This window comes from Eretmochelys imbricata, chromosome 11 (genome assembly GCF_965152235.1).
Source record: "Eretmochelys imbricata isolate rEreImb1 chromosome 11, rEreImb1.hap1, whole genome shotgun sequence".
NCBI lineage: Eukaryota > Metazoa > Chordata > Testudines > Cheloniidae > Eretmochelys > Eretmochelys imbricata.
Window position 1 is genome coordinate 28,028,599 of NC_135582.1, and position 19,909 is coordinate 28,048,507.

Below are 19,909 nucleotides of genomic sequence, written 5' to 3' on the forward strand. Positions count from 1 at the left end.
GGAGATATTTTCCCTCAGAGGCCACCATGGACCTGCTCACCGAGATCAGCTTCCAGGTCCACAGGAGGTCCTGGTAGAAGACCAGCAGCTCAGAGAGGTCTCACGGAAGACCCATTGGATGGAGGTAAAAGAGCTGCAAGTCGTAACAGAGCCCTTGGAGCCAACAGGAAAAGACGTGCGCCAGCGCACTCCACACCAAACTACCTGCACCATGAAGGAGTTTCTGCAGCGCCTGGAGGTGGAGGACATGGACCTGACTGCAGAGGCAGAGCAGACCCTGTCTGCCCTCCTCCAGGGGAAGACTCAGAACCTCCACAGAGACCCAAAGAAGCCCTGGCCAGAAGAACTCCAGAATTAGCTTCTGCAGGTGGATCAGGATACCCGGGAGCGGGCTCAGGCTGCTGCACCAGTGCCGGTGCATGGATAGAAACAGCTGGTTAACCACCCAGTGCCCTCCCCTGTAGGGAAAGGCATCAGAGCAGTCCCCTCCAGCTCCGCATCCGCTGAGCCGCCCAGCCCCCCAAATAATGCCAGGTTACATGGCAACAAAGAGATTAATTCATTTAAAACATTGAGTAGAAATTATTATCAAATAAGAAATAGTAGTTAGCTTCAAAACTGGAAAAGATGACTTCATTTGCCATACCCCTCAAACAGAGACTCAAATAGACAACACATGCTGGGAGTGGACCCTCACCACAGGTAAAGTAAGGACAGACCTACAGGAACTGTAGGGAAGTTTTTATTCCAGTTGCACTCCTCTTTATTGTTTGGAAAGTGTGTTACTGGATACATGATTGTGTTCATGAAGCATGCCCTTAACTGCTCACTAAAATGTTGAGACCTCTGAAACGGAGAGGAGAAGGGTCCAAGTTTACTTACCTCACTTGCAATATCTCGGGAGGCTTTAGCTGCCCTGATTGGAATGGCATCTACCCGTAGGTCATAGCCTTTCTTCTTGTCCTCTTCCATTGCAAGTCTGTACAGTTTCTAAAAAAATAAAAAATATTCATTACATTTCAGAAATAATGCACTTTCTTTTCATCTAAATATTCTCACATGCTGCCTTTTAATTTTTAAGCAAGGCATCACCTACCTCACTGTAATTCAATTTGTTCTGCTGCGCCAGTAAAATAGCAGGGGTATCTGGCATCACGTGGATGCTAGTTTTATCTTTATTCCAAGCTTCTGTATATGAGCGCTGAAAAGCAAACAACACATATAATAAGATGTTCAAAATCATGAAGACCTAAGTCATTAATAGGGTAAGATATAATTCTGACTGAATAAGCATGATCAAGATCAGAAATCCTAAGAATTTCAGGCAGTCCAGAACAACTGTAACTAAAACTAAAATAACAACAGAAGTTTTCTCTGCACTGACCTCAAGACCCATGGCAAATTACTGAATTTTACTAATTAACAAATAACGGTCACGGAGACCTTCACTTATATTGAGTGGTACCTTGTTCCACAAGTCCACTCAGTGATTTTAGTGAGATTTTTGAGTGATATTCTACTTGACATCATTGAAATCAATAAGAATTTTGCCATTGACTTCAATGAGACAAGATTCCCAGGATGATTGATCTAGTTTAAATCACAGTAAATAAAGCAAGCATTACACATTACCAAATGCATTTTTCCATTTGACAATGAGAGTTCAGCTTTGATTATTTAATACTTCATAATTTACTGACTAATAACCTGTTAGGTATTTTGGAAATATAATTAAGTCTTTTTAATATGGCAAGTCACTATAAACTGTCATTAGATCTGAGAGACTGGAGCTCTGGTTTGTGAAGATAAAGAAATACAAATTAGCAAAGTTCTATTGAATTTTGAAACTTACTGCGTAACAATTCACCTGACATTTATATAAATATGTCTGCTAGGTATAACTGGCCAGTTGTCTGCACAATCATGATAAATATATATATAGTTGCACCCCCACTTGAAAACAAAATATAAAGTTTAGCTCTTTACATTAATTATTTTGCAACAACATAAAACAACATGTAAATACATAAAGCCAATCTCTCATTAAACCACTTTTCCACGTTTCTGATCTTAAACAGAAGCAACTATTAAATATATTTTAAAAATATACTTTAGCTATGTGCTAGAAACTCAAAATACAAAGTAAAAGTACTCAGTTATAATGGTAATAAATCCCTGACATTCCATGAAAAGACTGTAGTCTTGAAATGCAAACGTCTTTATTTTCCTTTAAAAAAAACCTTTAGCATCCAGAAAAACTGTACTGTTTTAATTCTAATTGCAAATTTACAAAACTCACCTGATCCATAATTTCAGAATTGTGCTTTGCCAGAACCATTGGTAGAGAATCAAGCAGGCTAGTAAATTTGATCGTGTCTGGGTGTTGCCGATAGGTATGGTCACTCAGGATCTGGGTTGCTCTCTTATTCTTCTCGTCATCCAGAGAGCCAGCTGGGGACCAGCCAATGCCTCTCATCCACTGAAGATCTGATTTATATAAAAGCTGAAGTAACAGACGAAGACAAGACAGTTCACTATTTTATTTAGACAACATGAATATTTTTTCTTCAAAGAAAAGCAGCACCACTTGAAGAGAGTCTCAATGTTTAATCAATATCTAATGATGACAGAGGTATTCACCTTGTAGTCTTCTGATATGGCTAGTTCTACAACGATGGACTCTGAAACCCAAGGTGGATTCTGCCTACTTCAGTTACTCCACAAAAATCTTACTTCACCCCCTGGAAGTTCTGTCTCAGTCAGGGTGGAGATTCATCTTCAACTGGCATGGAGATAACCTACACACTCAACGTGCATTTTGGGAATTAACAGCCATTTCTTTTCTTCTGCCAAATGTCACAGATGAAGAGGCACTTCATTCCCCCTCAAGCTCTGGACAGGAGTCACTTATACAGCCAAAATAGTAAATATTCACAGACATGAAACTCAGATTGTCTTGCCTTCATTCTGCTCTATGGAGAGTTGAAATCCACGGCAGAAAATTTAATTTAACTCCGAAGTGGACAAGAGAAGATCCATACTTAGTAAGGATGCAAACAGAAAGCTGCCTCTTGTTAATTGTGAGCTAGCATCACGTCTATTGTTACTGTTCCAAAAATACCCACGTCCACAGATATGGCAATTTCCTACAATAACCTTGGAAGACCTTTTTGTATTTAATTTATGTATTAGTGTGTCTTAGGACTGTATGTAACCTCTCTATGGGGGAGATGTGAGGAATGTCAGACCTGGGAATTCAAAGAACTCTATTGGAAATGTGCCAGACATGCAGTAACTTTTAGGACAATAGGTGTTAAGTGGATTTCCTGGGGAGAGATTAATGCAAATTTTCCAATTCTGGTTATGCAAAAGCCCAGACTTTGAAGCCGCACTGTCAGGAGTGTCCTGTTCTGTTGATTACCTGTTCTGGAGACGAGAGACCAAAAGTCCAAGATGTACAAAGAATCAGCTTAACTGCCCAGGTGTAGATTAATTTGTAACCCCAAGGGAAAATCCAATCGGATTTGAAGGACTGGCACCTTCTTGAGCCCTGGGTTGGTTTTAGTGGGCAACCTGCGGTAAGCTATTTAGCATGCACATATGTTCTTTATTGTTTTAATATGTTTTTTTTGTAATTGTCATAGCCCATGGGTCTCGAACCTGGGTCTGTAAGGTTTATAGGATCAGTCATGCTCCAACCCTCCATCTGGCAGCCTGCTGATGCTTGCTTACCTACCTGGGAACCATGAAACCCAGCCTAGTTTGAGGCTCCACCCCTACAGTCCAACTGGCAGAGTCCTGGATCAGCTGATTGGCCTGCTCATCTACTTAAGCTAGCAGCACGAACAGGAAACTGTCTGAACAACTGGGTTCCACCCTGTTTTGGACTGGGTGCCTTGTGCTTCCTGCATCCCACATTTGATATCCTGGCATCTGGACCAGCTGTGATTTCTGGCATCTGATTCATGTTCTGACCTCCAGTTTGTCTCCTGCTACTGATCTCCTGGTATCCTGACACAGTTGACTCCTGTCTTGCGGACTCTGGCTCTGACTACTAGGTCTAACCACCTACAACCCAGCAGTGATAGTAATGCTGTTACTTTATGAAAAAAATGTTCTTGCATAGAAGGAGCTGCGTGGTAACTTATACCTGCAGGCAAAACACTGGTCATAGAACTTGGAGAGAAAACAAAGCACAGGAGCTGGCTTTTTCAAGCCATCTGTCTCACTGGGCATATAGGCACATGGCAATGGTCCACCCTACACACACCCACATCATAGATCATTTGAAAGTATATTTTATGTTTGTTTAGATGCTGTGGAGCTCTCAAGTGGTGTCATAAGCCTGTAGCCAAGGTGAAACAACGATAACCAAAATCAGTAAGTGTCACATTTTGCTCAGTTCCAGACACACTGCAAACTGACTAGGACCACATTTTTACTGATTGATTTAAACACCTTAATGTGGTGCTTGTTGGTCAAAGCTACCAAATGATAATGTATTAAAAGATTTTTCTATTAGTTTTGCACAGACAAATATTTTTTAAAAAGAAATGGTGAAGACGTGTAGCATGTGACCAAAATGGCAAATATCCATATTTTGCAATACACTAACATGAAATGTGTTCACACTGCATATTCTTAATTGTCAAAGCATCTCACAAGTGATTATAATAGTTTCATATATTTCCAATTGAAATTGGCTGACCAGATCAGTCGCACACGGAAGTCTGTACACCAGTAGCAGTAGATTTTGTGCCCACAGTTTGTACTGGATAATGGGTCGATATAAATTTACATGAATTCCTAATTCCTTCTCATCTGTAAGGTTTTGTACATACAGCGTAGCATCTAGTCTGCCTGGTAGAAGCTTTTCATGTGTAACTGTCTATGTATGCAGTACTAGCCTTTGAAATGGTCTAGAAAATAACTTTTTAATTCAGTGACACTTACGCACAGGTCAGTATTAGTGTTATGGATGACAATACACACATTCATATTAAGAATGTGGAAACGCTATTACAGAAAGAAGCATTCTAGCAAGAAGTAGTGAAGACAAAGTCCGCTAACAAGTCCTTGCCTCTGCACTGAAGGGGGATGAAGAGCATGTTACAGCTCTCACCAACACGTGTCTTCAACAATATGACAAATCCATTTGACCATGAATCACATCCAGAGGTACTTATCAACATATCTACTCAATTGCATGTAACATCGAATGTCCAAGAGTCTCTGCTGAAAAGCGCACATGTTAGCAAAGAACAAATGGAGAGATCTGGGGCAAATGCTCTTGATTCCGATGGCACACATAGCTTTTGCAGCCCAGTCAGGAAATCTAGCATCAAAAGATTTGCTGACATGGTGTGTAGAAGACCAAATTTAAGCCTGGCAAGGGAGGGACAACTGCAGCAGCTATCAGTCCAAAAGTTCTTTTCCAAAGTCTTGTCCTCAGCAGGATGCAGAGAAGACATTTCAAAGGCAACTGATCTTAGTCACCCAAAATGATCTGTGCCTATCTCCTTCTACCATGTTGATGGAACAATGAGAAGAACAGATAAAGCTAAATTAGGGCAACAGCTGGAAGCTCAATCTAAAAGAACCATGAGCTAAGAGTGTGCAACAAGGAAACCACAGTGTACCTCAGAGATGCCATGGCTGTTATACAAATGATATCTGGAGACAAACACCACATATTTGATAAATTGGCTTCTAAGAACATGAGCACGTTCTAAATGGATCTGACACAGCTAATTCTGTAATTGAAGTCTTTGACAGATATGAGAACAGTAACGGTGTCAAAACTGCAGAAGGACTGTGTTGGATCGAAGGCTGGATGCAAGGAAAAAAATTGGTTAGTCACCTTGCAGTAACTGTTGTTCTTTGAGATGTGTTGTGCACACATACATTCCACAGTAGGTATATATGCTCCCAGTGCACTCAAATCAAAGACTTTTAACAGCAGTACCACAAGGTCATGCATGTGACCACGTTCTCATGTGCACTGTCACCCTCTCCATTCCTTCACACTACTGTAAGCATGACCCAAGTAGCAGGGAAGGCAGGAGAGCTGTGGAATATCTATGTGCACAATACGTCTCAAAGAACAACAGTTACTGCAAGGTGAATAAATGCCTTCGAGTGATTGGACACATATACATTCCAGGTAGGTGACTCAACAGCAGTTCCCTTACAGGTAAAGGGACTTCTGATCATCTGAATAGAAACAGTAGCAGCAACTTACCAAATTAGCATTGTCATGAGAGCCTTGTATGATGGTGTAATGAGTAGAAAAGGTATGTACAAATGACCATGTTGCTGCTGTGTACCGGAACTGACACAGGAGGTTAAGAGTTGGTTAGGCCTTTTAAAAATCAAGAAACAAGAGGATGAGAGAAAATGGAAAACCTGTCTATTGGCAGGTGTATTGCCGAAGTAAAAAGTAGGTGAACTCCCACAGAATTATTTGAGGGGCCTGATGATTTCAGATGCAGGAGATACCCCACCACACGCATAACCTCAGTCTGAGGGTACTGCGGGGTTGTGCCCAAATAGAAAAATTTCTTCTACTTTGATGTGTATTTGGCTCCAGTGGATTCCTTTCTGCTGCTCACCAAAATGGCCCACATCTCTCAGAAGCAGGTTTTCTTATGAGTATTCAACTAGAGATGATCCACACAGTAAGATGGAGGGATTTGAGATTTGGATGAAGAGATCTGCCCTGCTTCTGTGACAGAAGTTCAGTACTTATTGGTAGAATTGTCGATAAACTGATCAACAGGTGATGTAGATCCATGAACCAAAATTGTCTTGGCCATGTCTGTACAATGTTGATTAATAATATTTGTTCTGCTTGAGCTTCATGAGCACTCTCAGAAGGAAAAGAGCTGGAGGGAACGCATATAGGAACTGACTGGACCAGGGAAGAAGAAAAGTATCTGTGATGGAACACGGTCTGTGGCCAGCCCTGAAGAAAAACCTCATGCACTTGTTGTTGAGGTTGGCCATGAACAAGTCTATTACTGCGTACCCTACCAGCAAAAAACTTGGAGGAGAATGTCTTTCCTGATTGACTGCATGTGATGCTTTGTGTAAACCCAGCTAAAGGTGTCTACTAGGAGTGTATTTCTCACTCCTGCAAGGTGAAAAGCCTTCCGGGAAACATTGTGATGAATACACAGATTCCAAAGGAGGAAGCCTCCTGTCACAGTTCAGACAATCTTGCATCTCCTTGTAGTGTTGTCTGTGAGAACTTCCACCACCTGGTTTTGGATGGAGGGAATAAATATCTCACAGGCCCAACAAATAGCTTAGAGTTCTAATACATTTATATCGAGGGAAACCTCCTGAGTTGACCAGGTTTTTCTCCAGGGCCGGCCACAGACCATGTTTCATCACATTTTCTTCTTCCCTGATCCGGTCAGTTCTGGTAAGCATTCTCTCCATCTCTTCTCCTTCTGAGAGTGCTCACAAAGCTGAAGCAGAACAAAGATCTTGTGTCTGAGGTTGACCAAGATATAGACATATTAGAGAAAGTCCAGAGAAGAGCAACAAAAGTGATTAAAGGTCAAGAAAACATGACCTATGAGGGAAGATTGAAAACAAGGCATTTGTTTAGTCTGGAGAAGAGAAGACCGAGATGGCAACAGTTTTCAAGTACATAAAAGATTGTTACAAGGAGGAGGGAGAAAAATTGTTTTCCTTAAACTCTGAGGACAGGACAAAAAGCAATGGGCTTACATTGTAGCAAGGGCAGTTTAGGTTGGACATTAGGAAAAACTAGGGTCAGGGTGGCTAAGCACTGGAATAAATTGCCTAGGGAGGTTGTAGAATCTCCACAATTGGAGATTTTTAAGAGCAGGTTAAACAAACACCTGTCAGGTCTGGCCTAGATAATACTAGTCCTGCCATGAGTACAGAGGACTGGACTAGATGACCTCTCGAGGTCCCTTCCAGTCCTACGATTCTATGTCTCCCTCATCCTTTGATGGAGGCTTGTAACCAAAGTCATGGTCTGTTCAAAGAGAAAAACAGAAACCTATTGCACACATTCCTCAGGCCCACTTACTCACACATAAAGTAAAGCACTCAAGCATGTATGCAAATCTGCATGTTCGGATGGTGCGTGGAAGGATGATATACCGAATGAAGCCAAGCTTGCAGATAGCAAAGGTGAAGTCTGGCATGCAGAATTATGTACATTTATGAGACCCAGGAACAGAAGGCTGCTATGCACTGTTGTCATTGGGCTGAAGCTGAGGGCATTAGAAAGGGTGGCTATAGATTGGTGCTTCTCCCTTGACAGATAAGCTATGGCTGTTCCGGCATTAAGCTCTGCTCCTATAAAAAAGTTATGCAGTTACTGGGTTGTAACTGAGATTTCTCCCAATTAATTTCAGATCTAGATGAGAGAATACTTGTCTGATGATTAGGAGCCATATGCTTGATGCTGCCTGGATTGGCTAATCATCCAGGCAAGGAATTATTTGAATGCCCAAATGATAGAGATGGCTGTTACTGCTGACATGCATTTGGTGAAGACCCTCAGGGCTGATGACAAACTGAAAAGGATCACCGTGTACTGGTAGTGGTTGGTGCCTCCCACAAATCAAAGGTACTTGCTGTTGGAGAGATGTATTGCCACATGGATGTATGCATCTTGTAAGGCACCATAACAGTCTCCAGGGAAGGGATAATAGAAGTAAGGGTGACCCTCCTGAACCTGATGTTTTTGATTAAATAGTTCTGCTTTCTTCAGTCTAGAACGAGATGGAGGACCACAGGGTTTTTTGAGACTGGGAAGTACTGGAAATAGAAGCTTTTTCCTCTGGTAAGGTACTTTCTCTGTGGCTTCCAATTTTAGAAAAGACTACCGCTCTTGAAGGAACACAGTGTCATGAGAGGAGTCCCTGAAAAGGGACAGGGAAGGTGGTTTAGGAAAAGGAATGGAAAGGAACAGGATAACATATCCCTTCTTTACCATGCTGAGTAGCAACTTGTCTGACATGATGTTTTCCCAAGCACAGTAAAAAAAAAAAAGGGATAGGTGTGACTCGAAGGGAGGAGATATCATCAGTATGCTGACCTTGATCAAAAAGTCAAAGCAACTGCTTTGAGGTCACAGACGTCTGGTAAGAATGTTCCACCACAGTAGAATATGGCTAGTGATGTCTAGGAAGTTTGATCTCTTCTTAGTGGAATATTGTGGTCTCTGTTGGAAAAAGGGTCTAGAATAATGCTGTGGCCTGAATTGCTTCCTTTTCGTAGCTGGAGTGTAAATGTAGGTTTGACAAGACAGCTCATTAGCAGCTGCTACCACCAGACAATTAGGAACTGAATGAGTAAAGAAATGCTCAAACCCGTTCTGAGGAACCTGGTGCCATCTGTCCACTCACTTGGCATTGGGAGTAAAGAAGTTGGAGTCTGCCAGAGTCTTTGTTGGTTCTCTTGTTAATAAGAAAGGCAACACTTCCTGAAGTAGGAACCAATATGGCTTTTGGGTCTCTTAATGTCAAAGGAACCATAGTAATTAGATCACTGATACAGATGTTTAGTAAGGGAGCTTACTGCTTCAGAGATCTTGCCAAATTGTGAGAAAATGATGGACAAGCCATAATTTCTGCAGCCAGGAAGTTGGTAGTGGTGCTGTATGACTAGAGCAAGTAAGAAAAGGAGATCCACTGTCATAGATATAAAGGGAAGGGTAAACCCCTTTAAAATCCCTCCTGGCCAGAGGAAAAATCCTCTCACCTGTAAAGGGTTAAGAAGCTAGGATAACCTTGCTGGCACCTGACCAAAATGACCAATGAGGAGACAAGATACTTTCAAAAGCTGGGGGGAGGGAAAAACAAAGGGTCTATCTGTGTGATGTTTTTGCCGGGGACAGAACAGGAATGGACTCTTAGAACTTAGTAAGTAATCTAGCTAGATATGCGTTAGATTATGATTTCTTTAAATGGCTGAGAAATTAAGTTGTGCTGAATAGAATGGATATTCCTGTCTGTGTGTCTTTTTGTAACTTAAGGTTTTGCCTAGACAGATTCTCTATGTTTTGAATCTAATTACCCTGTAAGGTATTTACCATCCTGATTTTACAGAGGTGATTCTTTTTATTGTTACTTCTTTTTTACTGTTTCTTCTACTAAAATTCTTCTTGTAAGACCTGAATGCTTTTTTCATTGTTCTTAAGATCCAAGGGTTTGGGTCTGTGGTCACCTATGCAAATTGGAGAGGATTTTTACCAAACCTTCCCCAGGAAGTGGGGTGCAAGGGTTGGGAGGATTTTGCAGGGAAAGACATTTCCAAACAACGCTTTCCTAATAAAATAAACCCAGATAAACGTTTGGTGGTGGCAGTGTAAGTCCAAGGGCAAAGGATAAAATAGTTTGTACCTTGGGGAAGTTTTAACCTAAGCTGGTAAAAGTAAGCTTAGGAGGTTTTTATGCTGGTCCCCACATCTGTACCATAGAGTTCAGAGTGGGGAAGGAACCTTGACACCCACAGAGACCTGAATTGTTTTGCACCTCAATTTAACCATTGAAAAGGACAAGTCACTGACCAAACTCCCACCTTAGAAGGACAGTTTTGAAGAGCATGTTAAAGATTTAGATAAATGTGCACACAGATAGACCAGATATTGCATTGCCATTGCATCATGGATGGAAAAATATGGATGATCAACTACTTCCTGTATGGTTCAAGGGCCCAATGGCATCTGAGCTTTTACAAGACCTTCTCTGTGCATATGCCAGTAGGGGTCACTGCACAATCAGCAGCGTCTGTAATCAGAATAATCTGTCCTGCACAGAACTGTGTACATGTCGAGGCAATGAAGACCATGATAACCCACGTACTCTCAACAGAGACCATAATTATGAACAAGAGGATGATGATAATGATTTTGATTAGAAATGTCACCAACACAATTACATTACACCTGTAAAAAATTATTAATAGATGTTTATCCTTTAGGTTGTTGTTATGATACTTTGAAGTCACAGAGAAATTCAATTTTGTCTTGAAATAATGCACAGAGTTAAAATAACAAACAAAAGCAAATATTTCAGAGTAGCTATTTTAACCTGTTGATGGTGTCACTGTTTATCCCAGTTTCTATGGTAATGGCACCACTTGACAGCCCCACATCATTCCTCATCTTAAAGGTCACATAATACACTTTCAAATGATGTATAATGTGCATAGGTGCAGAGAGGATACCTTAAGTAAACCAAATTGGTGGTGTTTGCCACTGCCACTAGTAGGCAGGGAGGCCTAGTGAGTGGTGACTGAGATGCAGATTTCCATCCCAGAGGGGTGATGGCTGGGACCCAGAAGTCTAAAGTGGCTGCCCCCTTGCTGGACCTTGGAGGGGGAATACACGTGCAATTGATCTAAAATTGAGACAACCCATCATCTAGTATGCAGCAGCAAAGGTCCTTGCGGGATAAAAGAGTCCAGAATTGCAGCCCTTCAATATGTTTTTTGACATTGCAGGAAAAACATATTTAATAAAACACTTCAGTTTTCACAAAGCTAGTAAAAGTAGGACTTACATCACTCTGAAGATCGTAAGTTTTCCTGGCATGTACAACATCATTCTGGTCTGGCAGACATGTCCACTGGTGCAGAGGATGTCTATAATCAACTTCACTAACCAGTTCCTGACACTTCTTGGCCAGCACAATTCCCAGCATATCTACGGGAGTATTATACTTGGTCTTCCATTTCTCAAAATCTTTCTTATACTCTCTGTCACTCTGGATCTTGGCTACATGCATAGACCACACCATCTTCGGATCATCCTGGATGTTGCGGGCTCCCACATGGTGGCCAAGCTGTTTACGATACCCTGCTTTGTATTTGTACTGTAGGCAAAAAAAAAAAAAAAAAAAAAAGTTCAATAAGTAAGATTGGGGAGTGGGGGCTAAGAAAACATCCTATAGCAATTCTCTGGAGGATTTCATCATGAGCTCAGAGTATGGAGGCTTTTATGTGAAGAAGTGTTCTCTTCATAGAGTGTGGTATCTGAGTGCTAAAGCACTCATAGGGCTCCCTGCACTTAAAAAGAAGTTTAGACACAAGACTTCCTTAAACATGTAAGTAATAAGATGTCTTTGAACTAGGTCCTTGGAGTGTTTGGAGAGGAAAACTACAGTTTCCTCTGCCTGAGACATTTGTATCAAAGTTATTTCTAATTCCTTGGTCTGGCTCCCCTGAGGTCAGAATTCAGATTCTCTCTACGAGGTGCCCATCAGTTACTTCCTCACATAACGGCCTCAACCTTGTTAAGATGTTCTTAAACACAAAACGCTTTATTGGCAATTTTACAGAAACAACAAGAAAATTAAAATCCAACAGATAAAAAACAAACACGCCTAGTGAATTTATTGGAAAACATTGTTAAACTAGTACTAAATTTGGTTACTAAGTATCAAAATATTACATATACCTTCAACATAAGACAATAATAGTTTAGCTTGACAGTCTCTAAGAGGAAAAACTTTTCCCTGTCACTGGATAAGCCATTGTACATGGTCATGGCCATATCAATTTCTCAACTAGCGTTTAGCCTAAAATGTAGTCCAATTTGTTTAATGCTCTTACATAAGTCAGCTAGTTAACAAGGTGAAACACACTTTTTTCCAAAAGCCAGTTTCAATTAAGTGGATTTGTTACTGGAAAAGGTCTGACAGGCAGTATTGGAAGGTTTCACGACAACAAAGAGATTACTTCAGCTAAAAATATTGACTAGCAATTATTATTAAATAAGAGACATTAGTTAGAATCAAAACTGGACAGGATAACTTCATTTGTCACATCCTTCAAACCATCAAACAGAGATCCTCAAATAGACAACAGATACTGGGAGTGGAACCTCGCCACACGTAAAGTAAGGACAGACCTACAGGAACTGTAGGAAAGATTTTATACCAGTTGCACTCCTATTTATTGTTTGGAAAGTGTGTTACTGGATATATGATTGTGTTGATGAAGCATGCCCTTAACTGTTCATTATGATGTTGAGACATCTGAAGCTGAGAGGAGAAGGGTCCAAGTTTACTTACCTCACTTGCAATATCTCGGGAGGCTTTAGCTGCCCTGATTGGAATGGCATCTACCCGTAGGTCATAGCCTTTCTTCTTGTCCTCTTCCATTGCAAGTCTGTACAGATTCTAAAAAAAATAAAAAATATTTATTACATTTCAGAAATAATGCACGTTCTTTTCTTTATCTAAATATTCTCACATGCTGCCTTTTAATTTTTAAGCAAGGCATCACCTACCTCACTGTAATTCAATTTGTTCTGCTGTGCCAGTAAAATATCAGGGGTATCTGGCATCATGTGGATACTAGTTTTATCTTTATTCCAAGCTTCTGTATATGAGCGCTGAAAAGCAAACAACAAATGTAATAAGATGTTGGAATCATGAAGACCTCAGTCACTATTCAGGTCAGATATAATTCTCACTGAATAAGCGTGATCAAGATCAAGAATCCTAAGAGTTTCATGCAGTCCAGAACAACTGTAACTAAAACTAAAAATAACAACAGAAATTCTCTTGTTTGCACTGACCTAGAGACTCACTCCACAAGTCTGCTCAGTGATTTTAGTGAGACTTTTGCATGACATAATACTCAAGTGGTGAAATCCTGGCTCTGTTTAAGTCAAATGGGAATTTTGCCATTGACCTCAATGGGGGAAGATTTCACCCAGAGTGACTAATATAGTGTGAATCACAATAAATAAAGCAAGCATTACACATAACCAAATGCATTTTTGCCTATATATTTGACAATGACAGTTCAGCTTCAGTTATTTAATACTTCATGACTTGCTGACAAATAACCTGTTAGGTATTTTGGAATTATGATTAAGTCTTTTAAATATGGCAATTCACTATAAACTCTGCCATTTGATCAGAGAGATTGGAAGTAAGGGTATGGATACTACCTTTTGAGAAGATAAAGAAATGCAAATTAGCAAAGATCTATTGAATCTTGAAACTTTCTGGGTAACAAATCACCTGACATTTATATGAATATCTTTGCTAGGTATAACTGGCCAATTTTCTGCACAATCATAATAAATAATTGCACCCCTCCTTGAAAAGGAAATATACAGCCTAGCTCTTTACATGAATTATTTTGTAACAACATAAACCAACATGTAAAAACATAAAGCCAATATCTTATTAAACAACTTTTTCATGTTTCTGATCTTAAATATAAGTAACTATTAAATATATATTTTTAAAATATACCTTAACTATGTGCTAGAAACTCAAAATACAAAACAAAAGTAGTCACTTATAATGGAAATAAATCCCTGACATTCAATGAAAAGGCTATAATATTGTTATGCAAACTTCTTTATTTTCCTTAGAAACCGAAAAGCAAATCTTGAGCATCCAGAAAAATTATATCATTTTAATTCTAATTGCAAACAAATAGAAAACTCACGTGGTTCATAATTTCAGAATTGTGCTTTGCCAGAACCATTGGTAGAGAATCAAGCAGGCTATTAAATTTGATCGTGTCTGGGTGTTGCCGATAGGTATGGTCACTCAGGATCTGGGTTGCTCTCTTATTCTTCTCATCATCCAGAGAGCCAGCTGGGGACCAGCCAACGCCTTTCATCCACTGAAGATCTGATTTATATAAAATCTGAAATTACAGAGGAAGACAAGACAGTTTATTATTTTATTTATTTAGACAACATGAACATTTTTCTTCAATGCAAAGCAGCACCAATTAAAGAGAGCCTCAATGTTTAATCAATATCATATGATAACAGAGGTTATCACCTCACAGTCCTCTGACAGGGCTAGTTCAACACTGAGGGTATATCTGTGCTGCAGTGTAAGCCCAGGGTTCAAACTCAGGCTCAATCCTCCCCCGCCACCAATCTGGTCTACACATAAATTGCACTAAACAAGGACTCGGACCCAGGTCCCAGGACCCCAAGGGAGTGGAGGTTCTAAGCCTGAGTCAAGCCTGGAGCCACAGGTCCATCCCTATTGCTTCACATTGTAGACTTGTGCTCTGGGAGTCCACCAAAAGTATCCCACAATCCCATGGGCCACATTTCTTTGTTCTCAGGACAGTCAACTTTGGTGGACAGTCAAGTTTTCCCACAGTGCACCACAAACAAAGGGTTGGAGAGCATATTTTTGAAGGGCACTAGGAAGTCTTGGATATGAGTGGCTGGACTGGGGCCTCCACACCACAGCATAGATGCTAGAACACCAGGTTGGTACCCAGACTTTAAAAATTCCTAATCTGGGGATACAAATGATTGTAAATTTTCAAGCCCTAAATCAAGAAACCCAAGGTCTGCTAACTCGAGCTGTACAACTCTAGGTTTACGTTACAATGTAGACATGCCCTAACAGTCTCTGAAACCAAGGGTCAATTCTGCCTATACAAGTTACTCCCCAGAAATTTTACTCCATCTGCTGGAAATTCTGTTTCTGTCAGGATGGAGATTCAGCTACAACTATAAGGGAGACTGCCTAGACATTCAAAGTGCATTTCAGAAATTACAGCCATCTCTTCCTCTGCCAAATGTCACAGTTGAGGTTGCACTTCCCAGCCACTTGAGCTCTTGACATGTCACTTAGACAGCCAAAATAGTAATTATTTACAGTTATGAAATTCAGATGGTCTTGCCCTCACTCTGCTCCATGGCGAGTTCAAATCCCCTGCAACAAACTTAACTCCAAATTGCTCAAGAAGAGATCAGTACTTAGTAAGTATACAAATAGAAAGCTGCCTGCTGCTAATTGTGAGCTTACTAACCTGTAGAAGAGTTCACTTCTATTGTCACTGGTCTGAAAATACTCACCAACCCAGTACATAAAAGGTCTTTGCAGGACAAAAGAGTCCAGAAATATAGCCCTTAAATATGTTTTTTGACATTGGAGCAAAAATATACTTAATAAAACACTTCAGGTTTCACAAAGCTGGTAAAAGTAGGACTTACATCACTCTGAAGGTCATAAGTTTTCCTGGCATGTACAACATTGTTCTGGTCTGGCAGACATGTCCACTGGTGCAGAGGATGTCTATAATCAATGTCACTGACTAGTTCCTGACACTTCTTGGCAAGTACAACTCCCAGCATATCTACGGGAGTATTATACTTGGTTTTCCATTTCTCAAAATCTTTCTTATACTCCCTGTCACTCTGGATCTTGGCTACATGCATAGACCACACCATCTTCGGATCATCCTGGATGTTGCGGGCTCCCACATGGTGGCCAAGCTGCTTGCGATACCCTTCTTTGTATTTGTACTGTTGGAAAGAAAGAAAAGAATAATTGATGCTTTTTCAGATTCAACCTAGAAATGCTACCTTTGTAAAAACTCTTGGTGAAACTCCTTAGTTATTATAACATACTAAGAACCCAATCCTATGAGGTGATGATTGATTCCTATAAATAGCTGAGTATCCTTAACCCCACTACAGTGCAAGATATAGCCCTTATAATTTCATAGGATAGGGTTCACAGCTTTTGTAAACCCTTCCTCATCTGTGTAGTCCCAATTTATGTGGTGAATTCCACTGCACTTAGTGTGCTTCATTGGGACTATTCACATACGGGTTTGTGGGATCCAGGTTATACTTAGCAAATAACAGTCCATGTAATGGTTAATTCCAGGTTTGATATGAAATATTAAATCTGAATTCAAACTCTATTTCAGTGAGTAACATTCATCTTCAAACAATTACATGCAACTCCACAGCACAGTCTAAGTCACTGATGGATTATGCCAATTTTCAAATGAAATAAAATGTCAATGTTACCCACAAAATTTCAATAATAAACTGGGTTTAAGTGATATATATAGCAGCAGACTGAAAAAAACAAACACAATGTATGTTGGATGACTAGCCTTGCATTGAAACATCCAGTGTATGCCTTCTTTTTTTTTTTTTTGAAAGACAGAAAGACCTAATCCCACTGACACCAATAGAAAGACTCCCATTGATTTCAATCAGCACTGATTCAGCCCCATAGGGCTTAACCACACTATCTGTTATTTTAGTTTAGTAAGACTCTTACTTCACTGGAAATGTCTCTGGATGCCTTTGCTGACTTGAGTGATATGGCATCAGGAGGAAGCTCATAGCCTTTCTTCTTCAGTTCTTCATATCCTAACTTGTAGAGTTTCTGTTGAGAAAAGTTTTCAATAATGACTGCAAGCACACTTTGCAGAAAAGTATTCCAATGTTGATGTTTGGAGAGAAAGGAAATGCTATGTATTTTACACCATAATTCAAGAACTGAATTCCTATTTTTCACATTGTGCAGAAAACAAAGGTGAATTTATCAAATGGAGTTGGCTACTACTAATTTTCAATTGCCAATGCATGCTAGCCGAGCTATCATGTTTTTAAATTAAAAAGCACATTTCTAGGTTTCTGAGGTGGCTTTCTTGGTGCTAGAAATTAGTCAAAAGTTTTGTGTGCTATTCTTGCTACAGAATATTTTCCACTAAGGGTGGAAATTATTGCATAACTGCAATAGATTGACTGTGGAGAGGTTTGCAACTCATTTGCAACCAATACTGTCATTTACTTTAAATATGTAATCTGATTAATAAACATTGCTGCAGACCACAATGACATGGACTTCTGAGAAGGTCAACAGTGACCCCCCCTCCCCCGATGTGTCTGTTTTCAACCTATCATGACCTCTCCTCTTGAATACTAGTGATAAATCTTTTTGGCATTTCTTTCTTATGTTCCAGGACAAAGGAGAATTTGACAAAAAATGATACTCTATAATTCTAAAAATTCAACTCACTACAATTAGACATTTTCCCACAACAGGTTGCTAGATTAATTACATTCTATTGGAGAGGTATCTAAGATGTTGATTTGAGCAATAGGGATGAAATGGACATATCTAAAGATAGCAACCTCATACTGCATGCTTTGTTGGTATTTTTCTTGTAATCTAATAGCTGCCATATTGGCTCCCTCCACATAACAAGTTTACCGGAAAAAGACCATGGGTATGTTAAAGGTTGTAAGAATTCAAGAGTTCCAGAATAAATTCTGAAGGACTTTACTGCAATTTAGACTGCATTCATGAAGTGAATTTTCAAATCATAAGCTCATGGAACACCCAGTGTAGCATGGAATCAAACTTACATCACTTGTATTGATTAAGTTTGCTTTAGCCAAAAGGATTTCAGGAGTGTCAGGCATGACGTGAATGTGAGTCTTGTCCTTGTCCCAAGCTTCTCTGTAAAGTCTCTAGAAGGAGAAACAAACAAAACCAGTATGTCTAATAGAACCTTTGTATAAATAGCAGATTTCATTCAGCTTCACCTTATGTCTTTAACAGCAATACAAAAACCTGTCACACAAGTATAAAGTGTGGGAGATATAAATGGTACTGGATGGATGAAGAAAATAATGCATTAATCACTTAGAGTTCTATTTAAATACAATTTTTTGCATCCCTTTTGTATGTGGAAGGCCAAAGAGTCATCATTATAACAGTCCCATATACAGCATGACTAACCAAGGGTAAAGACATTATTTATGCTTAACATTGAATAAGTTCTGTAGAGCAGCCACGATAATCTGAATCACACTTGGGACTTCTTGACAGCTGAACTCAAGATGCCAAATGGGCCCAAAATCACAGAAATCTGACATTTTGCTAAACAGACGGCTATGACCAACAATTGGAAAATTCCTTTTTTAAAGACCTATTAGTCACTGTTGACTCAAATTATATTAATTTTAACATTATATGAGCTTGAAATAAATTACAAGTTCATTTATCTGTTCAATTAAATGTTCAGCCTTCAGAAACTTACATCACTCCTATTTTTGGCATTAGACTTTGCCAAAACTACGTCCATGGCATCAGGGATACTTGTGAATTTAACAGTGTCTGGTGGCTGGCGGTATTTCTTCTCACTCAGGATTTCTGAAGCTTTCTTGTTCTTTTCTGCCTCCAAAGAGCCAGATGGGATCCACCCCAGGCCTTTAAGCCATTGAAGATCTGACTTATATACATTCTGTTAAGGAACCAAAGAAATCAGGGAATGTCATTCTCTTGTCTGCATCAATGAACTGCATTAAAGGATTAACTGGTAATTAATAGAGCTTGTTTAGCTATAATCTGTATTGCTGGAACTACAAGAGGAAATGTCATTTCTGCTCTACAGGGACACCAGATTCCCTTCAATAATGAATATATCTTTCATAAATATAAAAGAAATAGATCAAGTAAAAAGGAAACTTACATCACTCTGTAGTTCATATACTTTCTTAGCTTGGATGATGCTAGTCTGGTCTGACAAACTAGTCCACTGGTGTAGGATCCGTCTGTAGTCTACATCACTAACCAACGACTGGCATTTCTTAGCCAGTAGGAAGCCCAACATATCCACGGGCATGTTAAACTTGGTCTTCCACTTCTCAAAATCTTTCTTGTACTCCCTCTCGCTCTGCATCTTGGCTACATTCATAGACAACACAAGTTTGGGATCATCCTGTAGGCTGCGGAATCCAATGTGATGTCCCAGCTGCTTGCGGTAACCTTCTTTATACTTGTACTAAAATCATAAAGATTGTGGTACTCAAATTAGGGTAAGAATGAGAAAATGGGGAAATAACAGCTTATCAGATACATTCACCAGGATGCCATGTATGCTGGCAGTTAGACTCACAAGCAAACTTGAACTTTTTGCTCTCTTGGATGCTAGAAGCTGAGTAGATCATTATGGTTTCACACTTAAGGGTCTAATATTCCCTTGATGTATGTGCATAACTTTGCTTGATGTTAGTGTCTTAGGAATGCCTCTGCTGCTGAAGGAATTGAGCCTTTGGACTCCGTAGGAAGAGCAGGCTGCACTTCTCTCAGAATGTCTCCTCCACTGCACGAAT

The 19,909-nt window shown here is 39.9% G+C and overlaps 1 protein-coding gene across 1 annotated transcript in view; it reads right to left on the reverse strand.

Moving 5' to 3' along the window:
- Positions 1–19,909, reverse strand: part of NEB (nebulin) — a 194,957-nt gene that overhangs the window by 113,822 nt on the left and 61,226 nt on the right. Inside the window, exons 44-55 of the mRNA XM_077830379.1 lie at positions 19,267–19,578; positions 18,835–19,038; positions 18,158–18,262; positions 17,064–17,171; positions 15,980–16,291; positions 14,458–14,661; positions 13,280–13,384; positions 13,062–13,169; positions 11,550–11,861; positions 2,300–2,503; positions 1,097–1,201; positions 883–990 (exon numbers count right to left, since the gene is read on the reverse strand). Coding sequence (XP_077686505.1) covers positions 883–990; positions 1,097–1,201; positions 2,300–2,503; positions 11,550–11,861; positions 13,062–13,169; positions 13,280–13,384; positions 14,458–14,661; positions 15,980–16,291; positions 17,064–17,171; positions 18,158–18,262; positions 18,835–19,038; positions 19,267–19,578 — 2,187 coding nt within the window. The remainder of the gene's footprint in view (positions 1–882; positions 991–1,096; positions 1,202–2,299; positions 2,504–11,549; positions 11,862–13,061; positions 13,170–13,279; positions 13,385–14,457; positions 14,662–15,979; positions 16,292–17,063; positions 17,172–18,157; positions 18,263–18,834; positions 19,039–19,266; positions 19,579–19,909) is intronic.